Raw genomic sequence first — 16801 nt, 5'->3', positions numbered from 1 at the left:
CTTACAGCCAATAAACACACAAAAATCATCTGCTGGTTTTGGTCCACTGTGTTATATCAGGTCCAAAGTCAGTTCAGTGTTTTTCCGAAAATTCTTACAGCAATTCATGCTTCTCTCTGCGGACAGCTTTAAGGGAGATGTGGATTTCATTTTCCAGCAGGATTTGGCACACAGCCCACATTGCCAAAAAAGTACCAATTGGTCTTCTATAATATTCTAGTCTCTGAAACACTGATTTTTGAATTTTAATTGTCTGTAAGCCATAATCATCAACAATAAAAGTAATAAACGCTTACAAATTGTGTAATAAATCACATTTTGAACTGACTTACTGAAATGAAGTGAAGAAACTTTTCAATTATGTTGGTGTGTCTGTATATGTACATTTTCTTTGCTTTTTGGCAAAATACATAATTCTATTTTCCATAGTTAATTAAAGGAATATCCCGGCTCAGTGGTTTGCCACTGTTTTTATATATACACATTTTATTAATATATATTTATGTACGTATATTCATTTTGGACTCGCTCGCAGGCTCCCTCTAGTGGTTTGCGTTCATTTTCTGATATAACGGCGGAGATAGGGAGATGGGTAGGTTCTCCATAAACCGGTGTTCTATCGAGTTATGCTACCCATCGATATGTGCTTCTTAACAACACTGCGCATGCGCCAAACAACCTTTTTTTTTAATGTTTTTTTTATGTTTGTATGATAATTCCGTTTTCCTTGGGTGCATCAAACCACCTGCATGATTGTCACAAAAATTTAAATGGCATTTTAAAAAGAATAGAACATAAAAATAATAATAATAAACTATAGAAAACTTTACCTGATACCATGTTTTCTAATATGGTCCTTTTTGTATGTTTACTTTCAAATATACACAGGGGTAGCGCGGTTTGAAGGTGGCACAACCCGTCAGAACACCGGCTGTGGTTTCTTCACAGCTTAAACAAACACGCCCACACACACACACACACACACATATAATACACACACACACATATACACACACATACCGCAGCATAGCGCTACACTAACGAAGACCTACGTTTTAATCCTGCAAACTAAGTTTTTTTTGTGGAATTTACAGGTTTTTTTTAGTATTTTTTAGTAACCTTGTTTGTTTGGTGTTTGGGTTCAGCTGAGGCAACTTCCCTAAACACTAGTTTACAGCTCGAACTTTGTACAGGTGTACAGGTCTCTACAGGTGTGTAATAACTGGAATAGTAAACTGCTTTTTTCAAGTGAGAGATATAGACAGGATCAGATCATCGAGAGTGGACGCTTTGGCCAGATAAGGTAATGTAAGCTATTAGTATTCTGGTTGTTTTGTATGTCTGTGTTTTTCAGTAGTCATGAAAGGAAGTGAGTGAGTCAGTATGGTCTCAGTAGTGATTAATGGGTGGATGGCAGGAACATTTTGAGAGAAAACGAAACCTTAGATGCAGTCTAGAGGATTAATGTTAAGGCTAAAAACCTTGACTTATTTCAGTAAAGCTGGTGTTTTTTCAGACTTTTGTCAGTTTTTTAAATGTAAACATAGCTCAAAAAGTGAGCAGGTTTGTGTTTAATGGATCATTTCTTTGTTGTAACAATGCTTCTTGGCAATAAATATTATACCTAATTTATCTTTTAAATGGAGCCACATTTATAATTAACATGCATTTTTGAGATGAGCAGTAGAGCGGACTATATGGGTTGCGCCTATGAAAAATTTGCCAAATCTTTTCTGTCATTGCCAAACAGCTTGCTTTGAGCTTCTGGTACCTGCAGGTGCTGCCAATCATATACCTAATTATCACTTGATTGGCAGCACCTGAGAGCATAGACCCTGGAACAATGGTCAACTTGAAAGCCAAGTTCCATATGGGGGCCCCACTTTGCTGGGGGCCACCAAAATTATCATTACTTTACTGCTGTCTTGTATTTCATTTCTCCCTTCTCCATTTTCTTCTTTCTTTTCTGGCATCCTAATGAATAATTCCCCTTCATTATTGCTGAATTTTCATATTTTGCCGGCTGCAGAAATCACTACTGTCCACCAAGTGGGAGGGGACCCTCTGAGGGGGATTTTGAAAACAGTATTGTAGTACTTTTCTGCTTTAACCATCACAGAACCCAAAGGGGCGCTCACACAGATTGTTGTGTCATTGCATTCAATTCACAACCAGTCATTGTCTGGGGGCCCCAGGTCAGCTTGGGGCCCTAGGCAATTGATTGGTTTGCTTGCCTTGTTGCAACAGGCCTGGTCAGAGACAGTGGGCATCCCAAGAAGTCGACACCTCAAAAAAACACCAAATGGCTCAATGGCAGAATAAGCTGTTTGGCATTGGCAGAGAAGATTTGTCATCCCACAAATGCATGTTCCTTACAAATCCTCCATATAGGCTTTCCAAGGGTATAATATTTATTGCCATGGAGCATTGTTACAACAAAAACAATGATCTTCCCAACACAAATATTTTTTTTCTGCTAGGTTTAATTGAAGCAGAAGAAGCGTGCAAGAAACATGCACCACCTCCCTCTTATATTAATAATTGTTCTTTAATCAGTTCGATTAAGAGTTGACTCATTTGAGGCACTGCTCATTTGCTTCACAATAATGATTCAGTTGTCCTTTTGTTAACACTGTGTTTCAATATTGTTTCAAAGTTACTCTGAATAAACATTGTACACTGTATTGCCAAAAGTATTTGATCACCCATTCAAGTCATGGAAAGTCAGGTTCCAACTACTTCCATGGCCACAGGTGTAGCTATAAAATCATACAGTACAGTAAAATCATAAAGTCATACAGACTGCTTCTACAAACATAAGTGAATGAATGGGTCGCTTTCAGGAGCTTGGTACCGTGATAGGACAGTGACATCACAACCTTAATACGGTTTTATTTTCAAGGGACTGGATACATAATAAGAGAATGCTTTCCCTTTAATTTTCTCATATTGTCTTCATACTTAGCTTAGGTGAAGCTTAAATACCATGTAATTAAAATATTTCTAAGAAAATATTTGAAACAGATTAAGGTCACTGGACAATAAAAAAATTGAGGTCAATTGTTTCTTCATCACTTGCCAATTTTTGCTAAAACTGCCCACATTGTTGTGGAAAAAGAAGTAAATATAAAAAAGTAAAAATTTAAATTCTGTGTAAAATCCTATAGTTTTTTGGGGATTATCTAAATCAGTAGCAAATCAATAATGAACCAGTTTTACTGTGGTCATAGATATCAGCATGTATCATGTCTCATTTCAGCTGTATTATCTGTTTCACAGGATTACAAGACACCATGGCTTTGTTGCCTGAAACTTCCTTGGAACTGGAGCTCAGTTGCCCCATCTGCTTCGACTTGTTTTCTGAACCGGTCACTCTTTCTTGCGGACATTCGTTCTGCCTGACCTGCCTGGAGGAGAGCCGAATCTCTGAGGGCTGTGGGCCTGAAGTTCAGCATCACTGCCCAGAGTGCAGAGTCGAGTACCAGGAGACAGAATGTGCACAGAAGAACTTTAAACTCAGGAACATAGTCAAGAGCTATAAGGACACCATTGAGCAAACTGCCAGAGATGCACTACACAGTGGAGGAATACAAGTGACAGAACAAGATCCAAAAGGATATTACGCCAGCCAGATAGAATCTGAATCTAATAACGAGCCTGCTGGAGGTTCCTTATCTGATTCTACAGAAAGTATATTATCTGAGGAAGCAAGCAAATACAGACATAGGATAATTACTGTTGTATCAGACCTCCAAGCCAAGATTGCACTGACTGACGAGCTGATGGCCAAAGCAAAAGAAAAAGAAGCTGCAGTCATAGCATCAAACACTGACCTTAGAGCAGAGATGAGATCACTACTGGAGGAGATGGCTGAACGTCTGAGGAACTACAGCACAGCAGGACTGGAGCTACTAGAGGCTCAGTTGAAGCCCAGAGAGGAGGCCATAGAGGGCATGGTCAAAAAGGTTTCAGACCTCCATAATCAGCTGAAGGACACAGAGCTACAGGCTAACTCACTGTTGGGGCAGCAAGATGAAGGCAAGTTTAATGAAATGGTCCAGGACATTGAAGTATGTGCTGCCACTTTATCTGTAGATCCTCTGGAAATTGACATAACTGATGCAGCGATGGCAAACACCAACATGACCAACATGTGTGCGGAAATGGAGCAGCGCAATAACCAACTACATCTCGACCTTGGAGGAGTCCAGCGTCGTTTACGAGCCATTTTTAATCCTTCTGAGGTGACCTTTGACTCTAAGACTCTTCATCCTAACCTGGTCTTGTCAGAAGACCTAAAAACAGTAACTTTCAGTGTTGCCAAGCAGCAGTATCCAGCTGTACCCCAAAGATTCACAAGCTTTTGTCAAGCTCTGAGCTCCCAAAGCTTTTCTGATGGAGAACACTGTTGGACACTACATGCAGAAGGCTGCTCCTGGGTCCTGGGGCTGTGCTATGGAGGATTGCCCCGCTCTGGTCCACGAAGTGGGCTAGAGAGCATCAGTGAGTCTTGGTGCCTGATGTGGTGTGATAACTTACTTCGAGCTTATGAAGGCGGAAAAGATACCCCACTCATGCGCACTCCATCTCTGCGCAAGGTGGAGATCCGTCTCAGCTTCAGGAGAAACAGTGTGAAGTTTTATAGTATTAGCAATTTTAGCGGTACTAAAACTCACCTACATTCCTTTAGTGTGAACTTCACTGAACCTGTTTATTTGGCTGTGAGAATGATGTCTGGTCAGCCTAAAGCTCGAATAACACTGTGTGAATAATGTTATATTGTCACAACCATTTGACATATTAAGCATCTTTGTGATACATTTGAATTACTACAAAATACACCACATTTTTGAATAAACCCATGAAAATGTTCTGTTGGTTGTGTATGGTAAAGTTTGTGTTTTAAAAAAATGTAATTTGTGCATCCAGAAATACACAAATAAAAAAAAATCTTACACTGACTTTGATTTTCTGCTCAATATAACTTCAGTATAATGTCCATGCATTTACGCATACAATTAATCTGTAGCAGCATTTAATTTTTATAGCTATTTGAACTGTGATTATTCACAGAATAATGTTGTGATTAATATATATTTTTTTAAGCAGTTGACACTACTAATTCAAATATAATTCCAGGAGGAGTCAAATGACACTTTAAAAGAATTAAGGGAGGTAACTCCTGCCAAAAATATAACAAGTTAGCACTAAATCACTAACAAAAATACTTTGTACAGTCTCGCCACGAAAGCTGGCAGCGCTGCACAGTGAACTGCAGCCTCAGCAGCCCACAGCCGTTTCCGTGGCGAGAAAGAGCATACAAGGTAGGTCACTTGTTCGTTACCTTGTGCTAACTTAATTAACTAACTAACAAGTGTCCACGCCAAAGCCTGAATCCCTGAATTGATTTAAATTTTCATCATGAAAATAAAAGGCCAAAGTGAAGTATTTTTCTTTTTACAATTAGTTTTTTTTTTTCATTTTAGATTTGACTGTGAATAAATGGTAATAAAATTAAAAGCAAAAAGACACATTTAATTTTAATTTTATTTTTGTCACATATGACCCGTTCTCAAGTGAAAAATGAAATTGCAAATGAAATGATTTAATTAGATTTTTAATTTTGCCATAATATTTTTACTCATGTTTGGAAAAATAAAGCGCAAACTGGTATTTGGTATAACGATTATCAGTTCAAATTTAACATAGAAAATTTGATATAATACGTCATTAATTCATTTATTTTATTTACTTTGGTGAAGAAGAAATTGATCTGTTTTTCCAATCTGTAGTTTTTCATTTCTGACTTTTGTTAACAGAACTTAAAAAAATATATACTTGTAACAAAAACCTGATGGTATAATGCAACTTACTTTTGTTACAAGTTACAAAATTCTAATTGTGAGGTGCACAGGAAATAAAAAAAGGAAATTGAAAAAATGGATGAAAGCCCTATCCTACAGCAAATGTTAAGAGTTAAATAATAAACAGGTTTTATTATTGGCAGAAGTTACCGCCCATACAGAGTTGCCAGGTTCGCGGATTTCCCGCCAAATTGGGCTTATAAAAACCAGTCGCGGGTGAAAATTCAGAGGTGGCGGGTTGCGTTTTTTTTGTCTACTTTTAAAAAGAAAAGAAAGAAATCACAATGTAACCAGAAATTACAAGACGATGAAACAAAAATGTTAAAGAGTAGAGGAGAGAGTACAGGAGGGGCAAGAACAGAAAAGAGTAAAAGTAAAAGTGTTTTTTTTTTGCTAATTATATTACTAAATGTTTTTGACTGGAATATAAAACTGTTAAAAAAGAAATAACGAAACACTAAAGTTACAGTATTATTAATGAATTAATTAATGAAAGATAAATAGCAATACTGATTAAAAATCCCTTATAAACAAAATACAAAGACGTACACTCATAGTTGTTTTGACATTTGCTTCAAACGTGTGACAGACATATTTTGGGCCAATTTTAGCTTCTGAAGGGCGGATTGTAGAGTTTAGAGTTTGGGCGGGATATTTCAGTTGGACCTTGCAAACCTGCTCCCATATGGTGTAGTGTTGGGTCTTTTATTTTGAAGTGTGGTGTCTCGGGCGGGTGGGTGTGTGCTCACGTGCTTCGGCTTGTTTTCTGGTCGGGTGGACTGCTCGGTGGCGTTCGGCTGATGTCGGAGACGGAGGCGGCGGCTGGGCTGGTGTTTGTATCGGCTGTAAACAGCGGGCCGGGGCGGAAGGCTGCTATGCGGGTTGTTTGCAGATCGGTTGATTCGACTAGAGAACTCGTCTCCTCCTGATCTGAACTAATTTCACTCAGAAGTAAGTTATATTTATGTCTGAGCGCTGGAGAGAGCGGTAGTTACCCTGCTGCTGGTGTTAGCTCGCTAACGTCAGCTAGCTATTACCGCTAGCGGTCAGTGTGAGCTAGGGCAGACCAGCTGGCTAACGTTAGTTAACTGCTGTGCAGAGCAACAACCGTATAAACTGGTGTAAATACAGTCAGCTCATCTGTATATGAAGAAAACGATCAAATTCGGTGTACATATTGTATTAAATACTGAAAGCTCCGTGGTAAATGACGGTTAGAAGTTTAGTCAGCCAGGTTAGCTAGCTAGCTGTCAACCATAAGCTAAGCTATCGTTAGCTAGTGCTGGTGTTTGCGTAGTTATGTAGCGTTAGCAAGCCAACCTAACGTTATGGAAACTTTGCGCTAGCCGAAATGATCAGCTCTTGTTAGTTAGCGGTACTTTTGTCATGCTGTGCTTTTCTAAAGATGTTTCCTTGCAGTGAGATGCGTTAATAACTGAACTAGTTAACTAGCTAAGCTAGCTATGTCTTTATTAATCAGTATAACGTATGCAATATTAGCTATCTAGCTAAGCTAGTTAACTAACTTAGTGAGCAGTGTGCAGATGTTGACAGGCAGCTTATTTGACAACTTGCAGTTTGTGATTAAAATACATGTTAAGATGTTTCCTAGTTCTGTTACAAACTAACTAACTACAGCCCTTGGAAAAAATATGAGTCCACTTAAATACTCAAATAATGCAAAGAAAACAAGTTCATATTCATAAAGTTTTAAGAGTTCAGAAATCTATATTTGGTGGAAATACTGGTTTCTAATCACAGTTTTCATGCATCTTGGCATGTTCTCCTCCACCAGTCTTACACACTGCTTTTCGGTAACTTAACCGAGTAAAGATCTTGTAATGTTGCCTTGCGAAACTATGGTGCTCCTTAAGTATTAAGGTAAAAAATAAATAGACATATAAACTCTCAAACTGATTATTTATTAATTATATAAATAATAATGTCATTTTTTTATCTTATACTTTTACTTTTTTAACTAGCTAGTTGCCAGGAATCTGAGGAATCCAATGCATTTATCTTAGAGTCCTGGACTATGAACTCTCACAGTCAGTGACTGACATCAGCTAATCAATAATGTTATTTTAGCTAGCAAGAAATAGGTAGCTAACTATGTATGTTATTTTATGTAACTTACTGATTACAGCTCAATATGTCAAAGCCAAGGACATTTACATTTAATATATTTATTACTGCTTGTTTTGTGCATTGTTATGTCTTACTATCTTTAATAATTTGCTAGACAAACATGTTTGCTTGTGTTGTGTAACTTTGCTTCTTTGTTTAACTTAATTGTCACTGACAGTGTGCATTTCTGATGAAATGTGTCATTTTTATGCATTGTTCTGTAGACTGGATACAGAATGCTGGACACGGTGACAGCCGTGGTGAGGTTTGCGCAGTATGGCAATGGCACTGCAATTCCAACAGTGGAGAACACATCAGTCGTGCCTACGTGGCCATCTGAAGCCAACATCAGTCACCCACACAGGTGTCTACAGGTCCTTTACGAGGACATTGGCAACTCCAGGTATGGTTATTCATACTTTTTTTTCCTAGCTAGTAAAGTTGACTTGAATCAGTACTCAGATGTGTGCTTTTAGCTTGAAGAAAAAATAATTGGTGCTTTTAACTGTAGATAAATCTACTCTATGTGTAGGCAGTAAAACACTAACACTGATACGGAGTGTCTTACAGAGTGCTTACAATGTACAGGTGTTTATTATTTCACTTCCTCCTTTTTGATTCTGTAAGCAGAAAAATCGTTTCTGTTGCACTTCCTTGTAACTTGGGATTGTAGGGCAATTCCCGTTGTGCTTAAAAGAACTTTCAGTTTTGGTTGTTGTGTGAGTACGGCTAGATCTTATGACCTTTCTTTTTATGATCAACATTATATAAACTATTAAACATATAGCTCACAAGAACTGTGTTTACAAATCCCAAGATACAAGAAGTTTACAGCTCTTCACTACAGAATGTTGTGTTGATATATATGATATATATCCAAATATTCAAATTCTTAGATACCAGTAATGGGTATATTATTAATGATAATAGTGATGTTCAATGTTATTATTTGATTTGCAGGTTTTTCAATATAATGAAGCAGTTTACACCATAATGTGGTTAGGTTTAGTTTTAAAGTCATTATCCCACAAAAGATATGGAAAAAGTAAAATATGCTTTTTTAAGGAATGACATGATCATTTAAACAAAGTAAGTCAGATTTGTGAGAATATAAATTGTGCCTTGACTCCTATTTCTTTGAGGTGCTAAAGGGTGTTTGCAGTGCCAGTCCAGAAATGTAATTTTAATTTAAAGTTATTATTGGAATAAAAAAAGTTTCTTTCGGGACATACCTTGTATGTATCTTGCCACCATTCCAAAACATAAATTTTATCTAACTTCTTAGTTACAACTTCTTGTTGGCATTAGATAGCACTTTTATAAGTGTATCATGTAATATTTTTCTCTAAGGAAGCTTTTAAAGACATATCACTGTAGACTAGTCTGAAGTTATTCTGCAACACATAAACCCTTCCTGAACTGGGATTGACTGTTTAAACATTCTTAGACATTTTTAAATGATTATGATGTAATCACAGCCAGTGTCTGGCCTGTCTCTTTAGGGTGCGCTTTTGGGATTTGCTGTTGCTAATACCTAACGTTGTCTTCCTGATGTTCTTGATGTGGAAGCTGCCGTCAGCCCGGGCTAAAATCCGCCTCACCTCCAGCCCCATCTTTGTCACCTTCTATGCTCTGGTAAGCTGCTTCTGTTACTTGCTGATCTGAGGACAGTTTTGCATGTCAACTGGTACCAATTCAGCACATCTTGCCAGGGTCAGAAACTCTGAGCTTTTTTTTTGTCTTTCTGAAGTGACCGTCTCCTTCCCTTGATGCAGGTTTTTGTGGTGGCAGCAGTAGGAATCACTCGTGCTATTGTCTCCATGACTGTAAGCGCATCCAATGCTGCCATCTTAATAGACAAGGTAAAGAACATACACAGCACAGCCTGGAAACTCCTTTGCTTTTGGATATTATACATGTAATTGTAAAAACCATTTTTTATACTAGTTAAGTTCCATTTTCCATTTCATGTAACAGTTCTTGTAGGAAAGAACATGCTTCTGACATCTAGTTTCACAATAGTCTGAATCACTGGCTGAATATTGTGTTTTCTACATATACATAAATTAAGCTCTGACAGAGGAGAAATCATCTGTATAGCGTTGAATTTATTCTTTGACCAGTGTTGTTAATTTACCATCTACCAACAGCTGTGGGTTCAGAATTTTCAGATAGTTTTGGATATCATAATGTAGAACCCATGGGGTGCTTTAGATGCTTTACTACTTGTTTAGTTACCAAATAACATTGATGGCTGTTAAATAACAAAATGATCTATTTTCAGTAACCATGTTGATAAACAATTATGTTCATCATTCTGGACACATTTATTACATTATATTCTACATATTTTTTACCATTTTTAATTATTTTGTTGCCTAGGACTAGCATGCTGAAATTAATTTACACATTTCTGTGAAACCAAATTATAACTTCATCTCATTCACCAATTTCTTACATTTTTTGTTCGTGAAATTCCTAAAAAGAGTCCTAGAAAATCCTTAAATCTTAGAATTATTAACAGCCCTGCTCTTATAATGATGGCTCCCACCGATCTCAAAAATTCCCACATATACAAAATAACAAAATAAGAAAGTATTGGCGAAGTATCAGATTTCTCAAACTATTTTTTAAGAATTGTTGGTGGATAAGGCCAAATGATTCTAAACATGTAGAGTATATTATGCTGTAATAAAAAAAAATCTGAAGATGTGTACACACAGGGCTGTTGTACTACTTATAATAATCTAAAGGGGAAAACCTGAGTGCTGTTTTTAGATTGTAGTCATCATGAAGTCATGTGACTGAGCAGATGATTTAACTTGGATAAATAAATAAATAAAATAATAAAATAGAATTTTTGTTGTTGGTGAGGCTCAGTGATCAGCTAAAAGAGGAAATGAGTTTCTTTTGATGGTCTATAAAAACAGCCTAACATTTTTCACTCTTACTTCTCCTCTCTGAATGAATAGATCCACTGTCTGCAGTGAGGATCCTTTTTTTTAGAATGACCGTGTCTAAAGTGTCTAAAGTAGATGAGGCTGTTATTTAGAGCCATGCGTAAAGTAATAAAAGCTGATAAGGGCTGTGTTCTGTTTCAGGTGCTGTGGGAGATTACCCGCTTCTTCCTGTTAACCATCGAGCTCAGCGTCATCATACTGGGACTGGCCTTCGGTAGGCTTCATTTGTTCGTTTAATTGGGTGATGTGTAGATATATGGCTGAATTGATCTTGCTTAGTGCTTCCTTGGAGTGGACTTTGTCCGTTTTAATATGGAATTGTGCAATGGATTTTGGAGTTAATTCAGTGTAACCTGAGTGACTGATGAGTACATTAAAGTGTGGGCTTAGTGTGACCTAAATTACGTTTTGTTGTTGTAGGTCATTTGGAAAGTAAGTCTAGTATCAAGCGTGTGCTTGCCATTACTGCAGTCCTGGCACTAGCATACTCCATTGCACAGGTAAGAATACTTTTATTGGAAACATTACAAAATATTTAAGTAATAATTAATACATTGTTTATTGATGTAGCGTAGGTCTTTATTTGATTGCTGCTATGGAAAAGTCACTGTAAATTATTTGGTAAAAGATTGTAGAAGTGTTTCTCTTTATCTATGCATTGTGAAATTTTGATGGTTTTACAAGGTTTTGGTTTAACTGCACAATTGTGTGCATGTAATATGAATGTACTTATCTCTATTTCGTTAATGCATTTTTATTAATGTTATATATAATATTAATATTTATTTCCATTACAGGGAACCTTGGAGATCCTGTATCCCGATCAACATCTTTCTGCTGATGATTTTAACATCTACGGGCACGGCGGGCGACACTTCTGGCTGGCTAGCTCCTGTTTCTTTTTTCTGGTAATTGGCTAAAAGAAGCCCTGCTCACATTTGCTTTGTTTAAATACACACCAGTGCCTTGGTATTAGTCTAGAAATGTCAGGTAAATAGCGTAGTTGTAATAGTCTGAATAAGATTAACTTTAAGCTCCTGTAAAGGTCTGCACACATCAGATAATTAAACCATAAAGTCCATTTATGTCTTGACTGGCCTGTTTAAGGTAATGATTGTTAGATTACTCACTCATTAATAGAAGTAGATATGATGACTGTTTAAGACCCTAAACATAGCTTTTGTATTAAATATCTTGTTAAAAATATCTAGCTGCTTTTAAATATTGTTAATTCTTGTTTTTCATGGTAAATTGACCAGTAGTATTCCAAGTTTGTAAATTTAGTTTTTGGGTAACTGGTTAATCAGGTTAAATAAAATTTTTTTCAATACAGCTTCTTAGACTATTCTAAGACATGTATCTGAAAATAAAAATAAAAATAAAACATTTTTAGTGATTTATTCACAGAAAAACAGCTTTTTCTGGTCACTAAAAGCATTGGTTACTTCCAATGTGGAGATTTATTAAAACATTAATGTCAATATTGACAGGACAGGGATAATGCCTAGTCATTAAATATATTTTATATACTCCATTTGAAATGCTGTGTAGTCAAGGACTAGGTTTATTCCCTGCCTTGGTCATTGACCCCATAAGGCATAAAACTGACATTCATCCAGGCATCTCTAGAATAAATGTATGGATAAATGTAAATATAGCTCTATTTAGAGTTGTAGTTGGTCATTTTTAATTTTGTGACTTGCATAGTACACTACATAGTACATAATGTAGTACATAAAGGGAGCAGTGTGTAATTTGGAATTAAACCTATGTGTTTGCTCTTCTTTGGGTATTGTTGCCCTAATACAGGTCTCCAGGCACAAGCAAGTGTCTTTTTCTAAATAATTTAAAATAGATAAAGGAAAATCTGTTTTATTTAAATATCTGGATGTGTGGACAGAGCCTAATAAGGACCTGCTGTAGTACGTTTCTGCTGAACAAATTGTGTATTTGTGTATTTGTGAGACTTGTTTGCTTTTTCTGTAGGTTTATACTCTGATAGTTGTCCTTCCGAAAACTCCAATCAGAGAAAGAATATCATTACCATGTAAGTGAAGTCTTCTTTCATTGTTAGCAGGACTGTTTTTCAATATTTTATCATTATCAGTGTCCTGTAAGCAAATTAATTTACTATAGCCCTAATCTTATTTTAATCTCTTTCTGTAGCTAAGAGAAGTTTCTATGTGTATGCTGCCATCCTGTCCGTGCTGAATATGGTGCAGGGTTTGGGAAGTGCTCTGCTGTGTGCTGGCATCATAGAAGGCTTGTGGTAGGACCTTTAATTCCAAAACCATTTATAACAATTCTCTTTCTGTTTCTGTTATTAATGTGACAGCATGAAGCCAGGTGGTTTCCATCCTTTTGCAACCAGTGGCTTATTAACCAAGATGTTCAAACAAGATGTTTGTTAACTGTCTATTGCAAATCTAAAGAAATCAAAACAATTAGTATAGAATATTGAATTGATTGAAAGGCTTGAGGATATTTCTACCTGAAAGACCTTTTTTTCAACGGTTTGTCCCTAATGGGTAGAACTCACGTAATAAGAAACTTTTACGCAGTAGTATTGACTTCTAGCTGGATAGTCTTTTCAGTCATGTGACTGTTCTATACCAGACAATAACAGTTTAAATTATTTTAACTAATATCTCTGTTACATCTTTGCAAAAAAAGACAGCATTTTAATGAACCATGTAAAAAAAAACAAAAAAAAAAAACACACACACTAATATAAAGCTATCTCTCATATACATGTTAAAATATTGCAATTTTATGTAGATACAAACCCGTATTGGTATTGTAGTGTTTTTGTTGTTTGGACTTATTAGATCTTTATCATGTGTTGTGTTTGACAGCTGTGTTGATGTGACCACGTTCCTCTACTTCTCCGTCTTTGCACCTCTCATCTACGTAACGTTCCTCAAAGGGTTTTTTGGGTGAGTACAAATACCAAGAAGGCTGGAGCTTGCATATATGGTTCTTGTTGTTTTTTTATGGAAACTTGCATCAGAAGATATTGCACATATTTTTCCTTAAACCCCTAGGCTTGGACTCACGCATTTCTTTGAAATTGCATCAGTGCTCGTCTGGTCCTTTAGCATTCTTTCTGTCAGAAGCATTTTATGAAGACAGAGCAACTATGAGATCAGTTTATAGTTTGATTTTAGCACAACTTTTCATACTATAAAACTAAATCAGTTGTGAGGGATTCTGATTTAGGTCAGCTTCATATTGTCATGTAACGTGACCAAATCTTATGAAAGATCACTTGACAAGAATTGGCAGTTCACAGAACAGATTACCTAATTTATAAGATCTCTCTCAGTATACATTGGTACCACTTCATGCAATAACTGTGTAGCTAATTCTCTGTCCATTTCTCCTCCTTTCTGGCTTTAGCTCTGAGCCAAAGATCCTGTTCTCCTACAAATCTCAGATAGATGAACCGGATGAGCCAGATGTGCACCTGCCTCACACTTCCTCCGCCGGCCTGGGCAGCAGGAAGGACCTCGAGCACAGTCCCTACTCCAACACTCAGATCGACACATCAGGGGCCTACCTTGATGATGTAGTGTCTGGGCCCTATGGCACGGGCCACAGCATCAATAGCATCGACAGTGACCGCTGGAGGGCAATCAATGCCTAAACGAAAGAAAGAGGAATCGCTACAAAAAGAACTGGCCACAAATGGGCTAGAGATTGGACATCTTCTGTCTTTCTTTCCGACCGTGAACCGCATTCCCTTTCCAACAGGCTACGGATTTAAGCTCAGTTCATCACAGCGTTGCATTACCATTTGTTCTTGATTTGGTTCTTTTTCCCACCTCGAGATAAAATACTCATAGGTTTCGACTCATGTTAGAGGGCCTTTGCAATTATTTGGTACTGTGTTGAATACAGTATCTAGAGCATTAACTGAGGTTTTATAGTAAGAGAAGTGATGGATTAGACCTGGCTTAGTTATAAATGAGCTCAGGCTGAATCTGCTTATTCCAGAGAGGTTGATTTTACTGTCTCACTGTGTGTGCTGAATTTCTTTTTTTTTCTCCTTTTTTAATTCTGTTTGGCTGATGCTAAAATGAAGCAAGACTCGGGCAAGGTTGTGATCGTGCTGGCCTAAGTCCAAGTCTGTACTCATTGCTTTTGTGTGTGTTTTTATTTATTTTAGTGATTCTGCCATATTTTAGCAATTTTAGTCATATCTTGTGACAAACGCAGGACTCAAGGCACTATGGGACACATCCAACAACAGTGGAAGAACACAAACTTAATGAAGACTCACTGATACACACTGCAGATGTTGAAACTGTCTTTACGTTTGAAACCCATAATGTGATAAATGTTTGGTGCATTAACTACCCATTGAGAACTCAACATACAGGACACTCTGAGACCATTTGCCTACGATCTTTCTACTTCATACAAAAAGACAGATGTGTTTTACTGACCAAAAGGGTGTGTGTGAGTGACAGAAAGAGTGTGTGTATGTATATATGTGGCACCCCTAATGAAATAACGTGTTTTGTTGATTTTTTTCTTTTTATGTGAAAATAAATTCCAAAATCGTTTACTGCAATGAAACGTAACTTAAATAAGGCTTGTTTGCAAATTTAAAAACATATATAAAAATATGTATTGGAAAAAAGAAACCTAAAATATTAAATGTGCCATAACTTTTGTACATGCCACATTTTATTTTTTCTCCAAATATGTTAAATTCAGCAATTAAACAGTAATTGTTTATTAAAACATGCATTTGTTTAACTTGGGAAATCAAAAACATGTCATTTGATCAGGGGTTCCCAAACTTTTGCATAATACTGTATATATCTATATAGAGTATGAGTTTTAAATCTTTGACAGTGTTCCTTGTGATTTTTGTATTTAAAATTGGAATGTTGCATTGAAATCATTGTTGAACTTTTAACAACATGCCCCAAGGGTCTATGAAAGATGTAATCTGATATTTTAATCTGTTAATATGGATGCTTATGATTATTTATGGGTGATGGCAATGTCATATATTTTATGTTTGTAGTTCAGTAGCTAAAATTGCATTTTGCAGGTTTAGATCACCTAACTGAAAGTCACAGAGCTCCTTTGCTTAATTACGGTAGTTGTGCTGTAATATTGCCTTATTGCATTAGAGCCTGTATCTATGAAAATAGGCTACAAAGATCAGCATAGTAGCACAGGAGGTTCAGCATTACTTTCCGCACTGACTCTTAACACTAACTTACTTCTTTTATCCAGTAAAACATTCCCTTAAGTGGTAGAGTAGTAAAAACCCTACATCAGGATTGTCTCCATTAACTATAAGACTGTTATGGTACAGTATGTAAATGAAATTTATTTTTCCATGACTGTGCATTGTTTTATTAGAAGTAGCTTTGATCACCACAAGTGTTACTGCAGTCCAGTGTTGTACCCTGTTGGTTGTCCCAAATGCATGTTGCACCTCTCCACATTCCTCACTCAGACACTGGCTCATTTTGGCAAAATGGTGTCTGACGTTGCTGAAATGTTACTGTATTTGTGACTTGTGATTATGTGATGACCAACCATCGAAACTGCTCGGCCATTTGAAGGAACGTTTTTCATTTGATTTAAAGCTGAACAATGATCATGTAAACAGTGAATGATACAGATGATTATGCATTTATTTTTTAAATTATCCCAGATTAAAAAAGAATCATACAATTGTTTGTTTGTTTATTTCAGTATAAGCATCTTTTTACCATCTTTCATTTGCCAGTATGACATTTAAAAAAATGGAGAAGGTCGTACATTAGTGTCAATAAGCCTTTAGTTGCACTGAAAGACGGGGATATCAATCTGACTCCCATTCTT

The 16801-nt window shown here is 36.6% G+C and overlaps 2 protein-coding genes across 2 annotated transcripts; both read left to right on the top strand.

The window, feature by feature from the left end:
• Positions 1 to 888: 888 nt before the first annotated feature.
• Positions 889 to 4873, top strand: trim107 (tripartite motif containing 107). Its single transcript, XM_007253417.3, has 2 exons — positions 889 to 1303; positions 3280 to 4873. Exon 2 carries the CDS (start codon positions 3294 to 3296, stop codon positions 4770 to 4772), a length of 1479 nt encoding a protein of 492 aa, XP_007253479.3. The 5' UTR covers positions 889 to 1303; positions 3280 to 3293; the 3' UTR covers positions 4773 to 4873.
• A 1754-nt stretch (positions 4874 to 6627) lies between these two features.
• On the top strand, positions 6628 to 16651 carry tpra1 (transmembrane protein, adipocyte asscociated 1). The gene is made up of 11 exons (XM_007253304.3): positions 6628 to 6815; positions 8216 to 8394; positions 9494 to 9626; positions 9767 to 9853; positions 11093 to 11165; positions 11372 to 11451; positions 11749 to 11859; positions 12938 to 12998; positions 13118 to 13220; positions 13807 to 13887; positions 14351 to 16651. The coding sequence occupies exons 2-11, from the start codon at positions 8228 to 8230 to the stop codon at positions 14595 to 14597; spliced, it is 1143 nt and encodes a 380-aa protein (XP_007253366.2). The 5' UTR covers positions 6628 to 6815; positions 8216 to 8227; the 3' UTR covers positions 14598 to 16651.
• Positions 16652 to 16801: the final 150 nt, after the last annotated feature.

This window comes from Astyanax mexicanus, chromosome 5, assembly GCF_023375975.1.
Source record: "Astyanax mexicanus isolate ESR-SI-001 chromosome 5, AstMex3_surface, whole genome shotgun sequence".
Classification (NCBI taxonomy): domain Eukaryota; kingdom Metazoa; phylum Chordata; class Actinopteri; order Characiformes; family Acestrorhamphidae; genus Astyanax; species Astyanax mexicanus.
Note: the sequence above shows the minus strand (reverse complement) of the source record. Positions and strands in the feature narration are given on the sequence as shown.